This window comes from Rhinopithecus bieti, unplaced genomic scaffold (genome assembly GCF_001698545.2).
Source record: "Rhinopithecus bieti isolate Rb0 unplaced genomic scaffold, ASM169854v2 scaffold_61957, whole genome shotgun sequence".
NCBI lineage: Eukaryota > Metazoa > Chordata > Mammalia > Primates > Cercopithecidae > Rhinopithecus > Rhinopithecus bieti.
This window is the reverse complement of record NW_016823861.1, coordinates 944,312-970,664: the sequence shown is the minus strand read 5'-3', so window position 1 is coordinate 970,664 and position 26,353 is coordinate 944,312. Positions and strand designations below refer to the sequence as shown.

Sequence of the window (26,353 nt, the reverse complement as noted above, 5' to 3'; positions counted from 1 at the left end):
TTCAGAGATAAAGCAGTGTATGTGTGTATAAACAAAAGCTTGCCACCCATAAAATGTGAAAAAGATAAAGGTAAAACCATTTTCTGAAAGTAAGCCTCCAGGAAATACTTGACATTTCCAAAAAGATGTTTGCCCTTTAATATCATCATTTGCTTTTCCCATCTGTTTTCTGAGGTTGGAAGCTTCTTTGCAAGCTTCTTTTAGTTTTTTAGTTTTATTTATTTATTTTTTATTTTTTGGAAAGCTAAGGATTAGAAAGAAAAATGAGATGCTTTTCAGATTGACAAATGCCAGGATGACTACTTAAATGAATTCTAAGTAAAAATACCTCTTCTCACATTTAATGCTTGTTTTTTTTTAAGACCTCAACTGCCACAGTAAACGTGGTGGTGACAGATGTCAATGACAATGCTCCAGTGTTTGATCCTTATCTGCCAAGAAATTTATCTGTGGTGGAGGAAGAAGCCAATGCCTTTGTGGGTCAAGTAAAAGTAAGTGGAATATTTATATAGATCTTATATGTATTTTTTCAAAGAGTGTAAGTTTATTACATTTTAATTCTGAAAAGAAACTCAGCTAATGTAATCTGTTAAATGACTGTGCTGGATATTCTTCAATACTTTAAAAAATGAATAATATTCTATATATTTTAATTAACTGTCAAGGATACAGATTTACATTTTATAATTATTGTGTAATTTAAACATTGATTAATGTGATAGTATGCTAATTTAATACATATTTTCGGTTTCTGAATCAAAACATTTTACAGAAACATGTAATTAGGTATACTACTGGGTATGGATGTGGACATTTAGACCTCAAAAAATACATATATTTAGATTTTAACTCATTTCATTATGTAAATATTATCTTTAGAGTCTACCGTGTGTGTCTAATATTTTGCACAAACCCCTTTTCCAGCACTCAGAGGTTTACTCTTCATGTGTTCTTCTAAGTGCTTCTGGGACCTACCTGGACATATTAGCCAGTTTCTGTGGTTCATTTGATGAATAATTCCTTTATTGTTGAAGCAGAGACAGTACTTCCTCATTTCAGCCATTCTTGGTCTTGAACATAGTAATTGGTCTAGAAGTCACAGAGAAGAAAAATTTTGAGGAAGATGTGCACAATTTGAAGCATCAACCTCAGATGAGGTGTTTATGTGGTCTCCAGGAAAGGAAAGAATCTTGCTTTAGTGAGGTGTGAGCCACCCAGATGTTCCAAACTCAGAGTTCAGGGTCCTACTCCTTCCCTGTGAAGTTTTTGCCTTTTCCACAGAAGGCTTGCTGGTGCTTTGAAGTGAGCCTTCTCTACTGTTCTGCTATTCTTGTAACCAGGCACAAGGTCTGATTTTTAGTGTAATCTCCTTTAAACTGCAAAAGGAGAGGGTTGCTTTAAATGATGTTATAGAGATCTTGTGACGTTCACATCACGTCCTGAGATTTTGACTGACCAGTGTAAGCTTTTTTGAAAGTCATATTTTTCCCGTCAAATCACTGACAATACTTACAACTACCAACTCCATAGTCATTATCATTATCATTGTCACTATCTCAGTCAAATTCGGGAAATACTGCATCAGGCATACATAATCTTATATGTTTATGCCATCCCAATTCACATAGGGAATAATCTTGGTCATTGGGATGTTATAAAATGCCAACTGGTCTTGATGCCAACTGGCCAACAAGGGATTCAACTCCAGCATCCCATCTGAAGGCTCTGCTCCCCACACCATAGTACCTCTGGTGTCCAATGTCTTACTGTGGATTCTTCAACAGAAAATCTGGACACAAAATATTCATGTATAAATATTTTTTGAGAAGTACAGATAACAGTGATACGGAAGTGAGGAAGTAAGGCAAAGAAGAGAAAGCAACCAGTAGCAAGTTTGCTATTAAACCAGCTATCACGAGGAGAACTGAAATTTCATTCCAAGGGCAAACTCTACAAAAAGATGCAAACTCATGCATCAAAGTTATCTCTCCTGATAATTGTAATTGTCCAGTTCCTGAGAAATTATGGAACTAGAAAACATATACACTAAATCCTGAGAGTAATTAGCTGCAGTGTTGGGCAATGGGCTGCCAAGTTTTTGGATTTTCTTGCCTCCAGCAGAAGCAAGTAGTCAAATTCCCTCTGCAAAATCTGATAGAAGGGCATTGAGTCAGGCTGTAGATACTGATGGTAGCAGTGGCCCATCTGGAGCAGCCACTGCGAAGACACCAGCTACAGCAGAGGAGGTATGACCAGGGCTACATGCTCTAGGGAGCCGAGAGGAGCAAGGAACAGGCAGGAACCTAACCCCCTTCCAAGTTGGAAGGGTGGGAGCCCTGCCATCCTGGGCGTAGCTCCAGCTGCCCAGCTGTGGCTGCAGACCTAGGCATCTCTGTGCTCTCAGGGACCCAGGAAGCTCCCCTACCCCCACAAAGTCGGAAGTGCCTGTTCCCCCTGCCTGTTCTCTTCCAGCTCCTGGCAACCCTTCCAATTTTGAAGCAAAGTTGAGGCCAAGTCCAGGTGCTGTCATAACCAGGCTGGGTGTGTGCATGCTGGGGTTGGTGCTGACATGCCAGTCCCCAGCCACCTCAGCCTCCTGTGGACTTTGGGCACCAACGAGCATGGAAGGGAGGCCAAGAGGGGACAGAGGGCTGCTCACTGTGGGCCCGCAGGCACTCCTCCTCACAAACAGCCTGGGCACCGTGAACAACATGATTGATGGCAGCAGGAGACAGACAGGCTCCTGGGTGGAAAGCAGGAGTTCCCTGGTGAAGCCCCACCTTCAAACCAGGGATGGCCTGAAGCCTAGGGACCAGGCTATCAGTTCCGGTGGAGTCCATAGCCCGGAGTGAAAACGTACGGTGCTTTTTCCGGGCCTGTCCGTGGCCACCCGTGGACCAATCAGCATGTACTTCCTCCTTTCTGAGCCCATAAAAACCCTGGAGCCAGCCAGACACACAGACATCAAGAGTACCAGCTGCAGAAGGGAGCTCCCCTCTTCGTGTCTCCTGAGACCACCTTCTGCAGAAAGGAACTACCCGTTCCAGGTCTTCTTTCTGCTGAGAGCTGGACACTCATGGGGACAACTTGCCTATGAATAGGAGCTACACACTTCGGTCTCCCAAGAGCTGTCTGTTGTCCACTAAAGCTCCTCTACACGTTGTTAGCTCTCCAGCTGTCCGCGTACCTCATTCTTCCTGGATGTGGGCCAAAAACTCCGGACCCACCAAATGGCAGGAATGAAAGAGCTGTAACACAAATAGGGCTAAAACACGGCAGCCACCCCACTCACCATGTTGCGGGCAGCAAAAAGGAGAGAAGAGTGGAGGCTCTTCAGGGAGCCCCTCATCCATACGCGGGTGCTCACAGCAGAAGCCGCTTGCTGTGTATCTGATCCAATCAAAGCCTTGCTCGGAGAGGGCACCTGGAGCTACCAGTCCCGCCACAGCAGTCAGCGTGCCTGGCTATGCACAGTGACAAGACCCCACACTTGCTCACTCATGCACCCCTCGCTGCTCTGAGCCTGGCTTGCCCTGGGAAAGTGTGGGATTTAAGCCAGTAGCCTGAGCCAAACACAGCCTGCCAGGTCAAGTAGGTGATACAAACACAGCTAGTCTGAGCAAAACTCGGGCAAAGGCGCCACCAGCCACAGAGGCTTCTGGCTGGAAAAGCAACACCCTTAGGATCCAGAGACAATAACAGGAGATGGAAGTTGGCCAAAGCATACCAAATGCTCTGAGGGACATGCATAGGGCACCCACAATTTTTGCTACTCCAAGAAAGCAAAGTAATAAAGTCTATAACAGGGACATGTGCAAAAAATATCAGCAAAGGAGAAATGCTGAAGTTGACTCATGAAGGAAGAATACAGGTAAGAGGAAGTTGAGAGGAGTTGGAATCTGTTAAGGAAAGTTAGTTGTATAAGTAAAGGCAGAGAGAAATGAGAGTGTGACATAGTATAGTTACAATAAATAAGACATACCATGTCATAAACACTTTTCTGTACCATGTTGTAGAAGGTGACGGGGGAACCACTAAACGGTCTGAGGTATGACACATCAGATTTGTATTTTATAAAAATTACTCCTGATAGGCCAGGCGCGTTGGATCATGCCTGTAATCCCAGCACTCTGGGAGTCTGAGGAGGGCGGATCATGAGGTCAGGACATTGAGACCATCCTGGCTAATACGGTGAAACCCCGTCTGTACTAAAAATACAAAAGTTAGCTGGGCATGGTGGTGGACGCCTGTAGTCCCAGCTACTCGGGAGGCTGAGGCAGGAGAATGGCATGAACGCAGGAGGCGGAGCTTGCTGTGAGCCAAGACCACACCACTGCACTCCAGCCTGGGCGACAGAGCGAGACTCCGTCTAAAAATAAATAAATAAATAAATAAATAAATAAATAAATAAATAAATAAAATAAATAAATAAATAAAAATTACTCCTGATATATTGAAATGGGAGATTCTAAATCCAGAAGGCAGAACTAGAAGGCAATAACCCAGGCATAATGAGGCTTGAACTAATGTAATAGTCTTAATTAATGCTAATTATATGTTACAGTTGTCAGTTTAAAATGCCACATTGCTGAAAACTGTAAAACTTCGTTTAGCCATATATATATTAACTATTCAGTTAAAAACAAGTATTGAAATTATTTACAAAAATGATCTTTCCCATTTTCTTAATTTATTTAGCTTGGAGTGATAAAGCCCATATGGAATATATAAGTAAAAACATACAAGTAGACATCAATGTGATGATTAACTTTTAGTTAAATTTCTTTTTCTTTTTTTTTTTTTTTTTTTTTTTTTTCCCCCACTTTCCCTAGTGATTATTTGTTCTTGAAGGAATTATTGTGTTAACCTTTTGTTGTCTCCTGGTTCTTATTTGATAAGAAACGGCCTCTATAATTTATTTCAGTTTTAAAATTGAAATATGGACCTTAGCCTGGTCTTTAGGCAATAACTTGTTTTCATAAAAACTAAAATGATATTGAAAGTAAAAAGGAAGAGGAAAACATCCAAGGCAGGCTGCATCCAACTGATTCTGCACAGTGTAATGTTTATGGGATGGAATTTTGATGCTCATAATGGTCCTCTGTTGCTACCTAATGATAATTATATATTAATTTCACTAAATGACTCATGCTCTGCTTGTAAAATTTAATTTTAATTGTCATCAAAAACTATTAAGACTCACTTAAAACCAAGATACATATTGTTAATTAATATACTGAATTTGAGTTACCAAATTTGTGTTTATATTCTATTGATATTTTAATATGAATAAGCCAACATTTGAATTAAAATGCTGAAGGGAGTTTTCATTTACTTTTTTTGTTTGTTTCTTGAGACAGAATCTCTCTCTTCTCACCCAGGCTGAAGTGCAGTGGAGCGACCTTGGCTCACTGCAACCTCTGCCGCCCAGGTTCAAACTTCTCCTGCCTCGGCCCCCTGAGTAGCTGGGATTACAGGCACCCTCCACCATGCCCAGCAAATTTGTGTACCTTTAGTAGAGATGGGGTTATGCCATGTTGGCCAGGCTGATCTTGAACTTCTGACCTCCGGTGATATGCCCGCTTTGGCCTCCCAAAGTGCTGGGATTACAGGCGTGAGCCACCACACCCAGCCTCATTTACTTTTTAAAGGTAGTGTTATAGTAACAAATAATAACTAAGGAATACTTTTGAAGCAAATTTATGGATTACACATAGCAAAATGTTTTATCCAGCATATTAAAAAATAACCTACCCATCAACAGTTTTTAGTGTATATCTTTCTATTCACAAGGTATCATAATATACGTTGTGTGTTTAGAATTGAAAACTATAACAATATGTATGAAAAGATGTACTCAAAATAAAACCTAGTAAATACAGTAAGTATATACTCTATGTCACGTGTCAAATGGGTGATATAAATTCTTTACCGCAAGGAAAAAGAGACTTTATAATAGACTGAGATGGCCAGGTCAAGGTTCATGAGAAAAGCAGATTATTCCTGGTTCTTTTCAACATATCATTCACTATTGCATGCTTGTGGTCCACAGTCAAGATAGGCATACAGATCCCTTAGATTCTGTCTCCTGTGAAATACTCTGGGGAATACTAAACAAAATATTACACTGACTAAGTCTTCATATCATTCACGATTTCATTATTTTTATAGATTATTCTTGGTTCTTTTCAACATATTATAATTGTACATATAACTGACAACTGTAATATATAATTATCATTAAAAAAGGAAATAAAAATACAAGCCAAAAAAAATGTAATACAAAATATAATCCAGCTGAAGAAGCAATTAGAGAACTCTAAGTCAATATTCTGACAATAACAGAAGTGCTGTTTAAAGGAGTTCTGGAAAAACGATTAAAAATATGTTGAGTTCAGATGGGGCCTAATGAAATAGTGAATAGTGCCAGTAGAAGTCCCAAAATGCAGTCACATTCTGATCAAATCTGCAGGCTTGGTCTTGGACCCCTCAAGTCTCAAAGGAACAGACATTTGCCACTTGGGAGTATACAACAGCAGAGCATGATATAACTCCTGTGAAGGTCCATTCAGGCTTTAGATAGACTGACTCTAAGCCAGTCTCCTAAATCTGTGTCCAGCTTTCCAGTCACTTACCTTTAAAAGCCTGTTTTATGCTGGAGTATGACTTCTAGACTCACCGCACAGGGACCCCAGACTTCTCATCTTACCTAGCAACCCTCACCTCTTATGCTTCTTACGTATTTTAATGAGAAGACAACTCCCTGGTCACTTGGTTCATCCTGTCCCTAGATCACATGACTCCATGAATCCAGACCCAGCATCCCAACAAGATAGAGAACTTAATGAAGTGCTTAAAATATAGACCACGGAATAAAACTACCTGAGTTCAAATTTGACTTGCCAAAATAACTAATGCAATCTTGGATAACTAATGTAGCTTTTCAGGGACTGGACTTCACTATCTGCAAAATGGAGATGATAATAGAATTCATCTCAAGTAGTGATTTGAAGGATTAATACATACATGTAATATATGTACAGGTTTAAAATAAGGAATGGAGCTAATATGCACTTCATTTGCATTATTATAATTATGTTAAATACTAAATAATTTATAAAGTATGGCTAACTATGATACTATAGAAAGTAATATTTTTTACAATACTATGAACTAAATGCAGAAAATTGTTTATGATTTTTCGAAATACGGTAGTTGCACCCTTGCATTTTCCTAATATTACCATATTTAGAGAACATTTTAATGGAAGTACTGTTCTGAAGAAAGTATAAAATCTTAAATTGATAAATGATTCTCTTCTACTGCATCACTACAAACAATCATAGTCAGTCAGATTGTAAACAGCATTTATCCTTTTTAAGTGTATTAGCCGAAGCTTGGTCTTTGATAATAACAAATGTACAAATCAACATTTAGTACATGAACATGTATATGTGTATAGTCACATTTATAGGATGTTTTAGAAATTTAAAGTAAATGAAAGATATTTGTTATTATCAAAATAGAGCTCATGGTTGCAATCCTGATTTTTGTATTTTTCTTTATTCATCTTAAAATAAGTCCAGCTAGTGGGATATGTGGAGCTTACATTGAAAAAAGCATATTGGATAGACTGACAGCTATAATAAAAAATCAATAATAATGACTATCAATTTTTGAATTCTTACAATGTGTCATGAACTATTCTAAATGGTTTCCATTGTACATATTTGAATTACTTTCAAATGTTTGGTCTTAACCACTATACTATACAGGATTCTCCAATAACCATGCTTCCTGTGACTTGCCCATACATATGTGAACTAAAAAAGTACAAACATGCATTAGCTGGCTATCAAAGTGTTTTTCCTGGAAAAGCAGCATCAGCATCAGCATCATTACCAATGGGAACAGTTTCGAAATGCCAACTGCCAAACTCTATACCACAGAGACTGAATCAGAAACGCTGGTGTTGGAGGCAGAAATCTGTGTTTTAGCAAGCTCTGCCATTGATTCTGGTTTATACTAACCCGTGGCATGCACAAACGCATGTGTATATTTAAGAAAGAGAGAAAGGAAAAGAGAGATAAATAAATATTATGTGTTAGAGGAAAAATATAAAATTCTTGTATGTATTGTGTATTTACTTATTGTTATATAAGATAAATAGGGTAAAGCTGGGTCTGTTGTTGGGATTATGCATAATTATTATTGTTATTGTTATTGTACATACTCCCAACAATAGACTCAATTTAGCCTAAACTCGTCACTTTACATAACAATAATAAATAAGTCAATTTCTTGTCAAATGTTCATGTTTAAAAGTGGTATAATCAAAATCATTTTCATTTTTAGCAATATGAATGGAAATGGAGGTTATTATGTTAAGTAAAATAAGTCATGAATAGAAAGACAAATATCACATGTCCTCACTCATAGGCTGGAGCTGAAAAAGTTGTTCTCATGGAAATAGAGAGTAGACTGATAGACACCAGGAGCTGAGAAGAGTGGTGGTGGTGGAGGATGGGGCTGATGAAGAAAGTTGTTACAAACATACTGTTAGAAGAAATAAGTTCTGGCCAGGCACGGTGGCTCATGCCTGTAATCCCAGCATTTTGGGAGGCCGAGGCGGGTGGATCATCTGAGGTGGGGAGTTCGAGACCAGCCTGACCAACATGGAGAAGTCCCGTCTCTACTAAAATAAAATTAGCCAGGCATGGTGGCACATCCTTGTAATCCCAGCTACCCAGGAAGACTGAGGCAGGAGAATTGCTTGAACCCAGGAGGTGGAGGTTGCAGTGAGTCAAGATTGCACCACTGCACTCCAGCCTGGGCAACAAGAGCAAAACTTGGTCTAAAAAATAAATAAATAAATATGTTCTAATGTTTGATAGCAGAGTAGGATGACTGATATGGTTTGGTTGTATCCCCACCCAAATCTCAAACTGTAGCTCCCATAATTCCCATATGTCGTGGAAAGGACTGGGTGGGAGGTGATTGAATCATCAGGGCAGGTCTTTCCCATGCTGTTCTTGTGATAGTGAGTAAGTCTCACAAGATATGATGGTTTCATAAATGGGAGTTCCCCTGCACACGCTCTCTTGACTACCACCATGTAAGCCAGGACTTTGCTCCTCATTTGCCTTCTGCCATGAAAGCAGGCCTCCTGAGGAATGTGAAACTGTGAGTTTTTTAAACCTCTTTCCTTGATAAACTACCCAGTCTCAGGTATGTATTTATTACCAGCATGAAAACAGTCTAATACAGTGCATTGGTACCAGTAGAGTGTGGTGCTGTTGGAAGGAGACCCAAAAATGTGGAAGCAACTTTGGAACTGGGTAACAGGCCGGGGTTGGAACAGTTTGGAGGACTCAGAAGAAAACAGAAAAATGTGAGAACGTTTGGTACTTCCTAAAGACTTAGAGGGCTCAGAAGACAGGAAGATGAGGGAATATTTGGAACTTCATAGAGAATTATTAAATGGCTTTGACCAAAATGCTGATAGTGATATGGACAATAAAGTCTAGGCTGAGGTGGTCTTAGATGGAGATGAGAAACTTGTTGGGAACTGGAGTTAAGGTCACTCTTGCTATGCAAAGAGACTGGTGGCATTTTGCCCCTGCCCTGGAAATCTGTGTAACTTTGAACTTGAAAGAGATGATTCAGGATGTCTAGCAGAAGAAACTTCTAAGTGGCAAAGTGTTCAAGAGAAAGCTGAACATAAAAGTTTGACAAATTTGCAACCTGATGATGCAGTAGTAAAGAAAAACTCATTTTCTGAGGAGAAATTCAAACTAGCCGTGGAAATTTGCATAAGTAATGAGGAGCCAAATGCTAATCACCAAGACAATGGGGAAAATGTCTCCAGGGCATCTCAGAGACATTCATGGCAGCCCCTCCAATCACAGGCCCAGAGGCCTAGGAGGAAAAAATGGCTTCCTGGGCTGGGTCCAGGACCCCTCTGCTGTGTGTATCCTCAGGATTTAGTGCCCTGTATCCCAGCCACTCTAGCCACAGCTAAAAGGGCCCAAGGTATAGCTCAGGCCATGGCTTCAGAGGTTACAAGCCCCAAGTCTTGGAAGCTTCCACGTGGTGTTGATCCTGTGGGTGCAGAGAAGTCAATAACTGAGGTTTGGGAACCTCTGCCTAGATTTCAGAGGATGTATGGAAACGCCTGGATATCCAGGCAGAGTTATGCTGCAGGGGCAGAGCCCTCATGGAGAACCTCTGCCAGGGTAGTTCAGAAAGAAAATGTAGGATGGGAGCCCCCACACAGAGTCCATACTGGGGCACTCCTAGTGGAGCTGTGGTAAGAGGGTCACTGTCCTCCAGCCCCCAGAATAGTGATCCACTGACAGCTTGAACTTTGGGCCTGGAAAGTCACAGATACTCAACACCAGTCCATGAGCCTGTGAAAACAACCAGGAGTGGTAGCTTTACCCTGCAGAGCCACAGGGATGGAGCTGCTCAAGGCTGTGGAAGCCCATCTCTAGCATCAGCATGACCTGGATGTGACACATGGAGTCAAAGGAGATCATTTTGGAGCTTCATGATTTGACTTCCCCATTGGATTTTGGACTTGTGTGGGGCCTGGAACCCTTTTGTTTTGGCCAATTTCTCCCATTTGGAATGGGTATATTTACCCAATGCCTGTATCCCCATTGTATCTGGGAAGTAACTAACTCGCTTTTGATTTTGCAGACTCATAGGCAGAGGGAACTAGCTGTGTCTGAGATAAGACTTTGGACTTGGACTGTTGAGTTAATGCTGAAATGAATTAAGATTTTGGGGACTTTCAGAGAGCATCATTGGTTTTGAAATGTGAGGACTTGGGATTCGGGAGGGGCTGGGGATGGGATGATATGGTTTGGCTGTGCCCTCATGGAAAATTTCACTTGAATTATAATCCCCATGTGTCAAGGGATGGGCCAGGTGAAGATAATTGAATCATGGGGGCAGTTTTCCCCACACTGTTCTCATGGTAGTGAATAAGTCTCTTAAGATCTGATGGCTTTAAAAATGGGAGTTCCCCTGCACAAGCTCTCTCCTGCCGGCCATCATGTAAGGTGTGACTTTGCTCCTCATTCATATTCTGCCATGATTGCGAGGCCTCCCCAGCCATGTGGAACTGTGAGTCAATTAAACCTCTTTCTTTTACAAATTATCCAGTCTCAGGTGTGCCTTTTTTAGCAACATTAGAACAGACTGATACAGTGACTGTAGTTAGCAGCAATGTATTGTATATTTTCAAGTGACTTGAAGAGAGAACTTGGAATGTCCTTACACAGAACTGGTAAATATTCTAGGTGATGGACTCTGCAAATTCCCTGATTTAATTTTTATACATTCCAGCAAAATATCACATGTACCCCATAAATATGTACATATATTATATATCAGTTAAAAATGGCATAATCCCAACAATAGACTTGGATATGCCTCTAAGAATTGTATTTATTCCTGAAAGCAATTTGAAGGGTTTCCTGGGAATAATTTATGCTAATGTGTAACAGTCATCTGGTCTCATTGTAAACCTGATGTCATCAGAAGTAGGAGATCATCATGCATAGTTCAATGTGATTTCTGTCATTTTCATTTGTTTTCTCAACTAATGTTTTGTGAAATTCAATCATCAGTCTGGGTTAGAAATCAAGAAGATAAAGATGTATTTCAGTAAATTCTGTCTAAGATACATGATCATGAGGAAAACTTCTTTGTACTTATTGAACATAATTCAGCATGAAAGAAAAAGAGGTGGTCTTTTACTTAAGCACACTTGTCACACTATATGCTTTAGTGCATTTCTGTATGTGAGACATGGGTGGATGGAGGTTGAGGGGAGGAAAGTAGAGGTAGGAAGGCTTTAGGTAGGAAGACTTTCAGCTAATATCAGAGGTGTCTAGCCTTCGTGGGAGTATCCCATTGAGGAGTTTGCTAAGGCTAGAATTCTCAGGCTTAAGAATTAAATTATTCATCTCCGTTTTTCATAGCAACCCTAGGCATAAATGCTTGCACAAATGCATTACAGAAGGCACACTTGACAACTCTACTGCCTGTTAAGATTAAACAATGTTCTCAGCACTGTATAATATGGAGTAAGCTGATTCCCAGTAAACTTCCATGTAATACCTTGTAGAAATTTTTCTACTGAACTGACTTCTTTGAGGTCTAGGTAACAAAAATAGAACCATAAGTCTACAACCTGTTTTTCCAGTTCTAAATAAGAGGCTGAATTTATTTAACCTAAAACACAAAGGTATTCCCACTATGAGACCTGCATGCTAAATCTTAGCTAAGATATTGTAGGAATGTTTCTGTCTTAAGCACTTAAAGAAGTTTTAAAATCATTAGTAAACTACAATGTTTAGAAGGGTAGTGATACACTATTTTAAAAAATGATGTTTTCTTCAACTATACAATTTAATATTAAACAAAATAAATCTGAACTTCAGTGGCCTGACTCTGATTACTACAGTTGTAGTCTCCCTGTGTGGGGTTCTAAACATAAAATGAAGGTGGAGAGCATTATGGTGATTTCTTACTTTTTGTAGCTCAGTATGACACTCAACAGTGCCTGAAACTGTCATACTTCTTTTTTAAGTGAGCTGCAAGTGGGAAATTTTATGGGTTCTCTTTTTCAGCCAAACTATATAATGCAAACCCTGTAACTCATTCTGATAGAGAAAAAAAGCCCACACAATTTGAAGAATTGGTTATGTCGATGTTAACATGCTACATAATAATATTTACAATAGAAATCTACCTAATTTCTATGATTATTTTTGAAATGTCATGTTTCAGATATTCAGTTAGCAGCTCATAAATAGATTAGAAAATTTTATGAATATATTTTTACAATATTTGTTTAGGCCTACCCCTTTAGCAATGTTTAGTCTTCATATCAGCTATTAGAAAAATACACATTATAGTGTGTGTGTGTGTGTGTGTGTGTGTGTGTGTGTGTAAATATTTACAGTTGTGAAATGCCAGCTGTACAGTGAGTGATATCTGTGTCCACTTTATGGTCACAAATGACCACTGTACTGTTAAATGTTATCTTTGTCTGAGTCACTTTACTTCTGTATTGGTATTGGATCTCTCTGTGTCTCTCTTTTTTCCTGAGATTGTACTACCAACTTGCTACTACTTTTCATGGTTGAGCACATCTAATTCTGTCTTCCCCTTATCTGTTTGCGCCTTAAACTTTGGATTTTGAAAGTATCATCTAAGTTGCCCTTTTGACTCTATGCATTCCTTTTGATCAATTGCAATTACATTAAAGCTGACAGCTTTACTTACATTGAGATGCTCATTTTCCTTCTACTCCTTTAAGCTACAACCTCAAATAGACATATATCTGTAAAATACCCACTTGAATTTCCTGAAAGCATCTAAATTTCAACATTTTTAAGATTGAAGACTTATTTGCATCTTCCCCAGAAAGGGCTCCTTCTGAATTCTGCAAGTCCAAAATCTAAGAGGGCAGTCATTAAACCTTAAAGTTTCAAAATGACCTCCTTTGATTCCATGTCTCCCATTCAAGTCATGATGTTGGAAGAGTTACACTCCCACAGTCATGGGAAGCTTTGACCCTGTGACTTTGGAGGGTACAGCCCCGCTCCTAACTACTTTCATGGGCCGCCATTGAGTGCTTGTGGCTTTTCTAGGCACATGGTGCAAGTTGTCAGTGGATCTACCATTCTGATGTCTAGAGGATGGTGGCCCTCTTCTCACAGCTTCACAAGGCAGTGCCCCAGTGGGGACTCTGTGTGGGGGCTCTGACCATATGTTTCCTTTCTGCACTACCATAGCAGAGGTTCTCCATGAGGGCACCACTCCTATAGCAAACTCCTGTCTGGACATCCAGGCATTTCCTTATTTCCTCCGAAATCTAGGTGGAGGTTTCCAAACCTCAATTCTTGATTTCTGTGCACCCACAGGACCAACACCACATGTAAGCGGCCAAAGCGTAGGACTTGCACCCTCTGAAGCAACACCTGGAGCTATACATTGGCCCATTTTAGCCACGGCTGGAGCTGAAGCAGGCAGGACATGGAGAACTATGTTCTGAGGCTGCATAGAGCAGGTGGGCCCTGGATCCGACCCATAAAACCATTTCTCTCCTAGGCCTCTGGGCCTATGATGGAAGGGATGCTGTGAAGTTCTCTGATATGCCCTGGAGACATTTTCCCCAATGTCTTGGTGATTAGCATTTGGTTCCATGTTATCTGTGCAAATTTCTGCAGCAGGCATGAATTTCTCCCAGAAAATGAGGTTTTATTTTCTATCACATCATCAGGCTGCAAATTTTCCAGACTTTAATGCTCTGTTTTCTCTCGAACCCTTTGGCACTTAGAAATTTCCACAGGATACCTTAAATCATCTCTTCCAAGTTTAAAGTTCCACAGGCATCTGGGGTAGGGGCAAAATGCGGCTAGTCTCCTTGCATAGCAAGAGCGACATTTACTCTCTTTCCCAACAAGTTCGCCATCTTCATCTGAGACCACATCAGCTGGACTTCATTGTACGTATCACTACCAGCATTTTGATCAAAGCCATTCAACAAGTCTCTAGGGAATTCCAAACTTTCCCACTTTTTTCTGTCTTCTTCTGAGCCCTCCAAACTGTTCCAACCTTTGCCTGTTACCCAGTTCCAAATTTTCCTACACATTTTCAGGCATCTATACAGCAACCCTACTTTCTGTGGTACCAATGTACTAGTCTGTTCTCACATTGCTAATAAAGACATACTTGAGACTGGGAAATTTACAAAGGGAAGAGGTATAATTGACTCACAGTTCAGCATGTCTGGGGAAGCCTCAGGAAACTTACAATCATGGTGGAAGGGGAAGCATATACATCCTTCTTTACGTTATGGCAGGAGAAGAGAAATGCAGAGTGAAGGGAGAGAAAAGATGCTTATGAAACATTAGATCTTGTGAAAATGCAATCACTGTCACGAGAACAGCATAGAGGTAACTGCTCCCATGATTCAATTACCTCCAACCAGGTCCCTTCCATGACATGTAGGGAACTACAATCAAGATGAGATTTGGGTGGGGACACAGCCAAACCATATCAATACAGTTGATTAAAAAGCATTGTTACAACACCAGAATCTCAGTGATGTAGCAAAAGTAGCACTAAGAGGAAAGTCTGTAGTGCTAAATACATATATCAAAAAGATAGAAATAACTCAAGTTAACACTCTATCATCATGCCTGGAAGATCTAGGGAAAAACAAACAAACAAAACCCTTATATTTAGCAAAAGAGAACAAATAACTAGCATCAGAAAGAACTGAATTAAATTGAGGCCCCAAAATCTATATAAAGGATCAATGAACCAAAAGTTGGTTCTTCAAAAAGATGAACAAGAGTTATAGACCTATAGCTAGATTAACAAATAACAAGAGAGAAAATCCAACTAAGAACAAGCAGAAATGACAAAGATGGCATTACAATTAACTTCACAGAAATACAAAAGATCCTCAGGTGCTATTATGAACACATCTATGCACACAAACTAGAAAATGTAGATGAAATGGATAAATTCCTGGAAACACACAAGCTCCCATGATTGAATCAAGAAGAAATCAAAAGCCTGAACAGCAAAATAATGAGTTCTGAAATTAAATTAGTAATGAAAAATCTACCGATCAAAAAATGCCCTTGAAAGGATGGAATCACAGCCAAAATCTACCAGATATATAGAGATGGCAATCCTACTGAATCTATTCCAAAACTTCAAGGAGGAGGGACTCCACTCTAACTTGCTCTGTGAGCCCAGCATTATTCTGATACTAAAATCTGGCAAATGCACAGTTAAAATGGAAAACTACAGGCCAATAGCACTGATGAACAGAGATATAAAAATCTTCCACAAAATAGTACCTAACTGAATCTTGCAGCACACTGAAAAGTTATCTCAAAATGACAAAGCTGGGCACGGTGGCTCACACCTATAATCCCAGCACTTTGGGAAGCCGAGAAGGGTGGATCACAAGGTCAGGAGTTTGAGATCAGCCTGGTCAATATGATGAAACTCCATCTCTACTAAAAATACAAAAATCAGCCGGGCGTGGTGGCAGGCACCTATAGTGCCAGCTACTTGAGAGGCTGAGGCAGGAGAATCACTTGAACCCAGGCGGTGGAGCTTGCAGTGAGCCGAGGTTGTGCCACTGCACCCCAGTCTGGGTGACAGAGTGAGACTGTGTCTCAAAAAAAAAAAAAAAAAAAAAAAAAAAAAAAAAAATCATCACAATAGATTCAGAAAAAGCTTTCGTTAAAATCCAACATTCCCTCATGGTAAAAACCCACAAGAAACTGGGCATTGAAAGAACATACCTCAAAATAATCAGATCCATCTATGGCAGATCCACAGCCAACATCATACTGAACATGAAAATGCTGAAAGTATTCACCTTGAGAACTAGAACGAGAGAAGGATGCCTACTCTAACCCCTCCTATTTAATATACTACCAGAAATCCTAGTTAGAGAAATCAGGCAAAGAAAGAAATAGAAGACATCCAAGTAGGAACCGAAGAACTCAAAGTATCTCTCCTCACTGCAATTATTATTCTATACCTAGAAAACTAAAGACTCCACCAAAAGGCTACTGAAACTGGTAACTTCAGTAAAGTTTTGGGATACAAAAATCAAGGTAAAAAAAAAAATCAGTGGCACATATAACAGTCAAGCTGAGAGCTGAATCAAGTATGCAATTACATTTACAATAGTCGCTAATGAAAATAAAATACCTAGCAATGCATCTAAATTTGGAAGTGGAAGATCTCTACAAGGAGACCTACAAAACACTGCTGAAAGAAATCACAGATGACACAAACAATTGGAAAAGCATTCCACGCTCATGGATTGGATACTGCCCACAGCAATCTATAGATTCAATGCTACTCCTATCAGACTATCAGTACCATTTAACTGAATTAGAAAAAAAAAAAAAAACTATTCTGAAATTTATATGGAAACAAAAAAGAACCTGAATAGCCAAAGCAGTCTTAAGCAAAAAGAACAAAGCCAAAGGCATCACCTTATCCTACTTGAAACTATACTACAAGCCTACAGTAGTATAGGCTACGTATAGACAGACACATAGATTAATGGAACAGAATGGAGACCCCAGAATTAAACTATTTGATTATCTATAAAGTCAACAAAAATAAGCAATCAGAAAAGGATTTCCTGTTCAATAAATGTTGGGATAACTGGCTATCCATATGCAAAAGAATAAAACTGCACTCCTATCCTTCAATATATATAAAAAGTATCTCAAGATGCACTAATCACTTATGTAAGATGCAAAACTATAAAAATCCTGGAAGAAAACCTAGGAAATATCATTCTGGACATCAGTCTTGACAAAGAAGTTATGACTAAGTCTTGGAAACAATTGCCACAGAAACAAAAATTGATAAGTGGGACATAATTAAACTAAGGAGCTTCTGCAAAGCAAAATAAACTATCAACAGAGTAAACAGACAACCTACAGAATGGGAGAAAATATTTGCTAACTATGCAGCTTTTAAGTGTCTAATATCCTGATTCTATAAAGCACTTAAAATAATTCAACACACAAAAAAGAAATAAGCCCATTAAAAATTTGACAAAAGATATGAACAGACACTTCTCAAAAGAAGACATACAAGCAGCCAACAAACAAATGAAAAAATGATCCACATCATAAATCATCAAGAAATGCATATCGAAACCAGAATAAGATGCCATCTCACACCAGCCAAAATGACTATTATTAGAAAGTCAAAAGATAACAGATGTTTGCAAAGGTGTGGGAAAAAGGGAATGCGTATACATTGTTGGTGGAAATGTAAATGTGGAAATCTCCAAACTGCTTTCTGCAGTGCCTGAACTAAAAACAGAACTACCACTTGAACCAGCATTCTTACAGCTGGGTATATACCCAAAGGAAAATACATCATTCTACCAAAAAGACACATGCACTTGTATTTTCATGACAGCAGTATTCACAATAGCAAATTTATGGAATGAACCTAGATGCCCAACAATGGTGGATATGATAAAGAAAATATGGTACATATACAGCATGGAGTACTACACAGTCATAAAAAGTGAAATAATGTCATTTGCAGCAACATGAATACAGCTGGAGATCATTATTTTAAGTACATTAATGCAGGGACAGAGAACCGAATATCACATATTCTCAGATGTAAGTGGGACTGAAACATTGGGTACACATAGACATAAAGCTGGGAACAATAAACACTAGGGACTACTCGAGAAGGGACTGGGGGAGGGGCACAAGGGATGAAAACTGAAAAACACTACCTATTGGGTACTATGCTCACTACATGGGCGATAGAATTATTAGTACCCCAGATGTCAGCATCACATGATATACCTTTCTATGAAACCTACACATATACCATCCATGAATCTAAATTAAAGTTGAAATGAAAAAAATAGAACAAAATTATTATCGCGCCCCCCCCCCCCCCCCCACACACACACACACACAGCAGTGTGAATGCAAAGAACAATTGAAATTTATAGTTGGTACTGGAAAACATAGAACATCTCTTTACCCACTCATGGGACAGGCAAGGATAAAGAAGGCGTTTCCTAGGTGTAAAAACTGCATGGAAGAAAAGTATAACAGACATGCTACCAGCCTGTTTGGTCATGTATTTGAAATTGTGTTTTCCATTTCCCCATTTAAATTATATACTCCATTTAAATTATTTAATATATATCCAGGAAGAAATACCGAGTAATTTTGCTTCACAAACCGCTGCTACATCTATCTAGCTGTATATTTTAATGCTACATTACTTATTTATGAGATCCTACTTTATACAAATTGCACTTCTGTTTTATAAACTGATGAAAATTCATGACCTATTCACTTTAGTTCAGTTCAGTTTTCCTTCTCTACAAATATTATAACTCACTACAATTACTTACATGGACTTTACTGCCTACCTGAGGAATAAGCTTGACAACCAACTTGGTTTTACAGAAAGAAATCCACCTATAACCAGAGATTTTTATTAAGACCAACTCTTGTCCTTTGAACTTTAAGAAAAAAATGTAATATACATAAAGTGATTTAAAGATAAATGTACAATTTAGTATATTATTATAAAGTAACATAAATGTAAGTCCAAATCAGGTATAGAATGCATCACCGGAAAATCCTTCTTCATGCTCCTTCTCAGGCACAATTGCTTTCCTCCACCTAGAGTTAACCACTATGCTAATTTCCTGGGTTTTTCTTTTGTTGTTGCGGATTTGCCATCTAACTAAGCATTTATAAACATTATAGTTTAGTCTTTTTTCGAAATCTATAAACAGAATTGTAGAGTGTGTGTGCATTGGAATCTGTCTTCTTTCATTCATGTTTAACTTTTTACTATTAAGCCACATTTCTACCTGTTCATTCATTTATTTGCTGTTTGTGTCTATGCCACAGTTTATTTTCACATTCTCATGTTGATGAGTATTTGAGAGCTCTCCAGTTTGAGGATGTTATCTTCAGTGCTGCTGTGCATATGTTTATATCATTTCTCCTGGCACTCATGTGCCTGAGTTTCTCTATGTTATGAACATGTGTCTATTCAATTTTGCTGGAAATGCAAAATTGTTTTCCACAGTCACTATTCCAAGAATTGTATGTGAGAGTTGGTCATGGTTCCTGTCTGTGTGCTTGGTATGTCAATCTTTCTAATTTGAGCCACTTGTTACAGTTTTAGTGATATCACATTATGGTCGTGATTAGCATTTTGCTAATGACATTGAGAATCTTTTCATTTATTTACTTACTATTTTGAATTTCATCTTTTCCAAAATACCTATTTGAGTTTCTTATCTATTTATCTATTGGAGTGCCAATGTGTTTTCTTCTTGAATGTTCTTTTTTATCTGTGGGAGTTCTTTGTTTATTACAGAAATGAGCCCCTTTTGTTATATGTGTTTCAAACATTTCTCCCATTCTGGAGCTTCCATTTCAATTCCTGCAAGGTATCTTTTGACACATAGATTTCAATTTTAAGATTATCAAATTTATCCATCATTTTGTAAGTGTTAGTATTCTTTTGGCCTTGCTTAAAAAATAGCCTACTTCCTCAGGTCATGAAGGACCTGCTTTTTAAAGATTTATTGTTTTGTTATTTGTAATAGGTTTATCATCTGAAATGATTTTTGTGTACGGAGTGGGGTAGGAGTATAATTTGTTTTCTTCTATATAAATATATATTTTTTCCCACTAACTCGCAATACATATTATCATAAATCCCATATACATGTGTGTGAGGGTTTGTTTCTGGGTTCTCTATTCTATTGTATTGGTTTATTAGTCTAGTCTTGCAGCAATAGCACACTGTCTCAATTATAGTGATGTTACATATAGTCTTGATACCTAGTAGAGCAAGCTCTCTCATCTTTTTCATCAAGTTTTAGCTATTTTCATAGGTATAGTGAATTCTTTCTGTACTTTGTGATTTGTCGGCATAAAGTGCGAATAATTTCTACTGATTAACCATAAATATTGGTTTAATGGGACCCTTACTATGTCGTCTCAGTGAAAGCATCACCTCGGTCTTCAGAAAACCAGGATCTCTAGTGCAGCAGAGCCTAGCTTTGCAAGGACAAAAGTATGCCTTTCCCAAATGGGTCAGTCAAGATGATGATGAGAGAGGCCATTCCAACCCTGAACCCTTGATTTGTCATTTCCATCTAGGCTTTTATCAAGAAAATGTACCATACAATGGTCATTCCTTCTGTGGCCCTGAGAAACTTCTTTCCCAAATTTGTCCTTAGTTGTATCTTTAGGAGGCTTTTCCAGCATTCTACTAGGTCAGCAGTTCTGGGTGGTACTATATATTTGCGCCAACAGATCCAGTGGTCCTATGCATATGATTGCACCTAAATTTGCCATGACATGAACTTCTTGGTTGGAATTGATGTTACGTGCAATTTTCTGGACAAAGTCAGAATAGTCAATGCTTACAGCTATTAATATTGGCCAAATCACTGCAGGAATATAAAAGCAACTTATACTTCAAATATGTCTTAATCACAGGAAAGAACACAAGATGAGGCTTTAGTTTACTTGATTTTAATGTTTTTAGATTATATAAATCCAGCAATAGCCTTCTTGGCTGCCTTTCTGTCTTTGCTTTGGGAACACCGTGGTTGGTTAGCCATCCCCATAGATCTTTGCACTTTATAGCAGCTTATTTGACATTGTTTTTTGCTGATTGCTATGATACATTTCATCCATCTGCCTCTGATATTTGAGTATTTCCAGCTGGATTCTGAAGCCAGAATTCTTCCACTCACATTGACACTAAGGAACACAAGTTTCATAGCAACGTTCACTACCCTCTGACCTGGTGAGGAGAGCCATCACTGAACTTCTTGATGATACCAGAGCACCTCTTGTTGCACCTTTCTATATTGCTTCAGAATTGGGAGTGTTACTTAGGCCGTCCTGAGGGACAGAACTAATAGATGGTTTCTCTGGTCATACATAAGAAATCCATGCTAAAATGCCCACTTCTCTGTGCCTTTAACTTCAAATCCCTGTCCAAGCATTTTCACTACCTAAACCTTGTTTATTATAGGCCACTCTTTTTTACAAGCTTTGGGGAATAATCCAGCAGTGCCTTAGAATCAACTCCAGGTGTCCTGGCCACAATTATGACAAAGTATCTCCGTACCACTAAACTCTTGTTAAGATGTATTTTTCTCCCTTCAACCCCTTCCAGCATAATCAAGATCTATTCTCAGTCGTGTCCTCCTGGTGCTGCCAATACCTTAAGGCATATCCTGCTGTTCTTTTTGGTGAATAATCCTTTTCTACTCATAGCAGGGACAGTTAGAACATGTTGCAACTTGACTTTAGTTATTGGTGCAGAAGCAATGCAGGGATGTAGGTACAGAGGACATCTATCATCTTGCTTACAAGATGGTAAGGTATCTAATTCAGATGAAGTCATTACCTGATCTCCAGGTGAGGGATACTATTCTTATCTAAAAATGAAAAGAAAGTGAAGTTTTCAGTCTAGAAGTTCCAGAGAATCAGTATGTTTTTTTGAAGTGTTTTTTTTTTTTTTTTTTTTTCAGATCTCTATGTCATACACCGCCTTGTTTTTTTTTTTGTTTGTTTGTTTGTTTTGTTTGTTTTTTTTATTATACTTTAAGTTCTAGGGTACATGTGCATAACGTGCAGGTTTGTTACATATGTATATTTGTGCCATGTTGGTGTGCTGCACCCATCAACTCGTCAGCACCCATCAATTCATCATTTATATCATGTATAACTCCCCAATGCAATCCCTCCCCCCTCCCCCCTCCCCATGATAGGCCCCAGTGTGTGATGTTCCCCTTCCCGAGTCCAAGTGATCTCATTGTTCAGTTCCCACCTATGAGTGAGAACATGTGGTGTTTGGTTTTCTCTTCTTGTGATAGTTTGCTAAGAATGATGGTTTCCAGCTGCATCCATGTCCCTACAAAGGACGCAAACTCATCCTTTTTTATGGCTGCATAGTATTCCATGGTGTATATGTGCCACATTTTCTTAATCCAGTCTGTCACAGATGGACATTTGGGTTGATTCCAAGTCTTTGCTATTGTGAATAGTGCCGCAATAAACATACGTGTGCATGTGTCTTTGTAGTAGAATAATTTATAATCCTTTGGGTATATACCCAGTAGTGGGATGGCTGGGTCATATGGTACATCTAGTTCTAGATCCTTGAGGAATTGCCATACTGTTTTCCATAATGGTTGAACTAGTTTACAATCCCACCAACAGTGTAAAAGTGTTCCTATTTCTCCACATCCTCTCCAACACCTGTTGTTTCCTGACTTCTTAATGATTGCCATTCTAACTGGTGTGAGATGGTATCTCATTGTGGTTTTGATTTGCATTTCTCTGATGGCGAGTGATGATGAGCATTTTTTCATGTGTCTGTTGGCTGTATGAATGTCTTCTTTTGAGAAATGTCTGTTCATATCCTTTGCCCACTTTTTGATGGGGTTGTTTGTTTTTTTCTTGTATATTTGTTTGAGTTCTTTGTAGATTCTGGATATTAGCCCTTTGTCAGATGAGCAGATTGCAAAAATTTTCTCCCATTCTGTAGGTTGCCTGTTCACTCTGATGGTAGTTTCTTTTGCTGTGCAGAAGCTCTTTAGTTTAATTAGATCCCATTGGTCAATTTTGGCTTTTGCTGCAGTTGCTTTTCTAAACACATGTGCCCAGACCAACTCTCCTTCCCTGCCAGTACTGGTGTGGAAGACTTGTCAGGGAGTTGATTGCATCTTTCTTTGTAATTATGTCTTGAGACCAGGGGAGGTGGCTCACCTGTAATCTCACCACTTTGGGAGGCTGAGGCAGGTGGATTGCTTGAGCCCAAGAGTTTGAGACCAGCCTGAGCAACTTGGCAAATCTCTGTCTGTACAAAAAAATACACAAATTAGCCAGGTGTGTTTGTGGATACCTGTAGTCCCAGCTACTCAGGAGGTGAGAGGATCACCTGAGCTAGGAAAGTCAAGGCTGCAGTGAGCTGTGGTTGTGCCATTGCACTCCAGCCTGGGAAACGGGAATGAGAACCTGTCTCAAAAACAAAACAAACAACAACAAACAAAACAAAACAAAACAAAAAAAAGAAAAGAAAAGAAAGAAAGAGAAAAGGAGAGACAGAGAGCAGACTCTTGAGCATGATTACGTCTTGAGCATGATTTTGAGTACAGTCTGTCATTGTCTGTGGATATGAAGCTTCTTTAAATGTGCTAATAGAGGTCTTTGGTTTTTACTCTTTACCTCTGAATTGATATTGCTGGTTCTGAGCTTCATTTTTTTTTTCAACACCTTTATTGTATTTAGCAATCAATCAACACTGTAAGTTTTATGAATTAATGTTCACCTGTAAATCTAAAATTATACAGATATAGCATTAAACCAGGCTCCCCATTCCCCCATTTACCGTACCAGTTCATCTCAGGTGAAGGCTTCAAATGAATCATGACTTACTCTGAATTCCTGTACAGTAGGAATGCCATTTGGCCAGCAAATTAGCAAATTCCAAAATGTCATCTTAAATACCTGCTTCCTAGTACCACTTCTGATTCTTGCATTATCAGTAAATCCCTCTGAAACATATTCCAAAGGCAAGTACTCCTCACCTGTTCTAAACCACAATCATATCTCCCCTAGATTATGTTAATAGTTTCTTACTTTTTGACCTGTGCTACCCCTCTTACAGTCAATTTCTGCACTACAGCAACAGTGATATTTTAAAAATGCAAATTAGATGACACCATTATGCCACTCAGACCTTTCAGTGGATGCTCATTGTATCAGAACAGAATCCAAACTCCTTTTTTGTAGCCTTCATATCTCCATATGACTTGGCTCCGCCTGCTGTCTCCAACATCATTTCTATCACTCCACTCCAGTCACACTGGGCTTCTTGCTGTTCTTGAACACAGCTACCCTTACCAAACCTTCAAATGGATTTTTTACTTGTTGTTACCTCTGCCTGGAGCACTCTTTCTGTAACTCTTTGTGTGATTCACTCTTCCATTCAAAAAGACATCTTTTGCAAGGATGACTTCACTGAGAACCCCATTTCAATACCACTCTCCATGTCCTCCAGAAACAAGTATACCCCCTTTCCCTTTACCAGCATTAAATTTTCTTTACAACATTTTTGACTGCCTAAAATATAGCATATACCTATTTAGGTTGTCTGCATTCAAATTCTAGCTGCATCACTTAGTAACTATTGACTTGGGCAAATGATCTAATCCATATGAAACTCAGTTTCCTCAGCTATGAAATGGAGAGAGTAGTCCTAGTTAGTAGGATTCCCTAAAACTTAAAAGAGAAAATTTACCATCACCCAAGACGTTACAAAAATGTCTGGCAATATTGCACCCATGGCAAATTGTTGTAGAAAGCTACTTCATGCCATCAGAGCCTCCCCAATTTGACATTCAACTTGAGAAAGATTCTTTGGTCATCCCTGAATCTAAGTCATTAAGCAATCATATAGAAAACATTTTTTTCTGTCTTAATTACTAAAAATAATCTCAAGAATGTTGCTAACATCAAATAATCTCAAGAATGTTACTCACATCAAGAGGTACTGTATCTATTGTCATTTCCTGTATTTACAAATATTATAAATTAATGGGAAAAAATGTAATCATTTTGTCATGACTTGTATTTAATACAAGTAATGTGAAAGTCACCGTTGGGATTCCAAACTTCCTGACAGTGTGAAAGCTAAAGTTTAAGAGTTATGGACGCAGTTGAAAGTCATTTCCTTTTTGAACTCACAATATTGGATTTAAGTACCTATATTTATGTGCTCTCATACTTTACTTTTTCATAATTCCCATTAAAATATGAAGTTGTTTATTTTCATAACTTAATTTTTTGGTTGACATTTGTCTTTCCCATTAGAATGTAATTTTCAGGAGGCCGGGTTAAAAGTCCTGCTGCATGCTCTTATTGTGCAATGCATATTTACTTCATTACTTAAGGTTATCACTGTAATAATTTTTAAAAGGCAATTATTGTTTAATATCTACTTTTTCACCTTGGTTCAAGTGACATAAGATCAAAGAACACATTACTTTTATCCTTATTTAGAGATCCAGTCCTGAAAATGTTGTTCAATATAAAGTCAACAATAAATGTGGGTGAATAAATGAATGAACTGATGCATGAAAGCATGTATGGTTGAGTTAAATCAAACTTACAGCATAATTATTTTATAATGTTATGAACTGATGTATTTGGGAAAACAATACCAATTTTAAATTTAGTTAACATTTACTAAGAGGCAAATTCAGTGCTACACTAAAGCATTAATGTGAACAAGGCACATTTTCTGCCCGTTAGAACTTACAATAGATAGTGGAGGTATAAATGCAAATAATTACGTACAATGCAATGCGAAAATGTTGAGACTGGCATGTAGAAAGTGTTATAAGATAACAGAAAAGTGAATTAATTAAGTTTAACTTAGCATAAAATAGTTATATATATTTATATTTATCTTTATTTGGTATTGTTTAATGAAAACAAACCAACCAACCGTTCTATGCCTACACAACCACGTTTTAGAAACGTACTCCATTGATAAAATGTTTTGTTTGTTTGTTTTTTAATTGCATGTTTTCTTGAAAAGCAAAAGAATTCCCTGTGTCTTTATCCTTTCAGTGCTTATTCTACCTTATTTGTACTCAAGCCCAGGCTTACTTGCTTGCCCTTCTCTTCCTTCCTTCCTTCCTTCCTTGCTTCCTTCCTTCCTTCCTTCCTTCCTTCCTTCCTTCTCTCTC

At 38.5% G+C, this 26,353-nt stretch overlaps 1 protein-coding gene across 1 annotated transcript in view; it reads left to right on the top strand.

The window, feature by feature from the left end:
* PCDH15 (protocadherin related 15) overlaps window positions 1-26,353 on the top strand; it is a 591,153-nt gene that overhangs the window by 325,512 nt on the left and 239,288 nt on the right. The window contains exon 17 of the mRNA XM_017861934.1: window positions 363-491. Coding sequence (XP_017717423.1) covers window positions 363-491 — 129 coding nt within the window. The remainder of the gene's footprint in view (window positions 1-362; window positions 492-26,353) is intronic.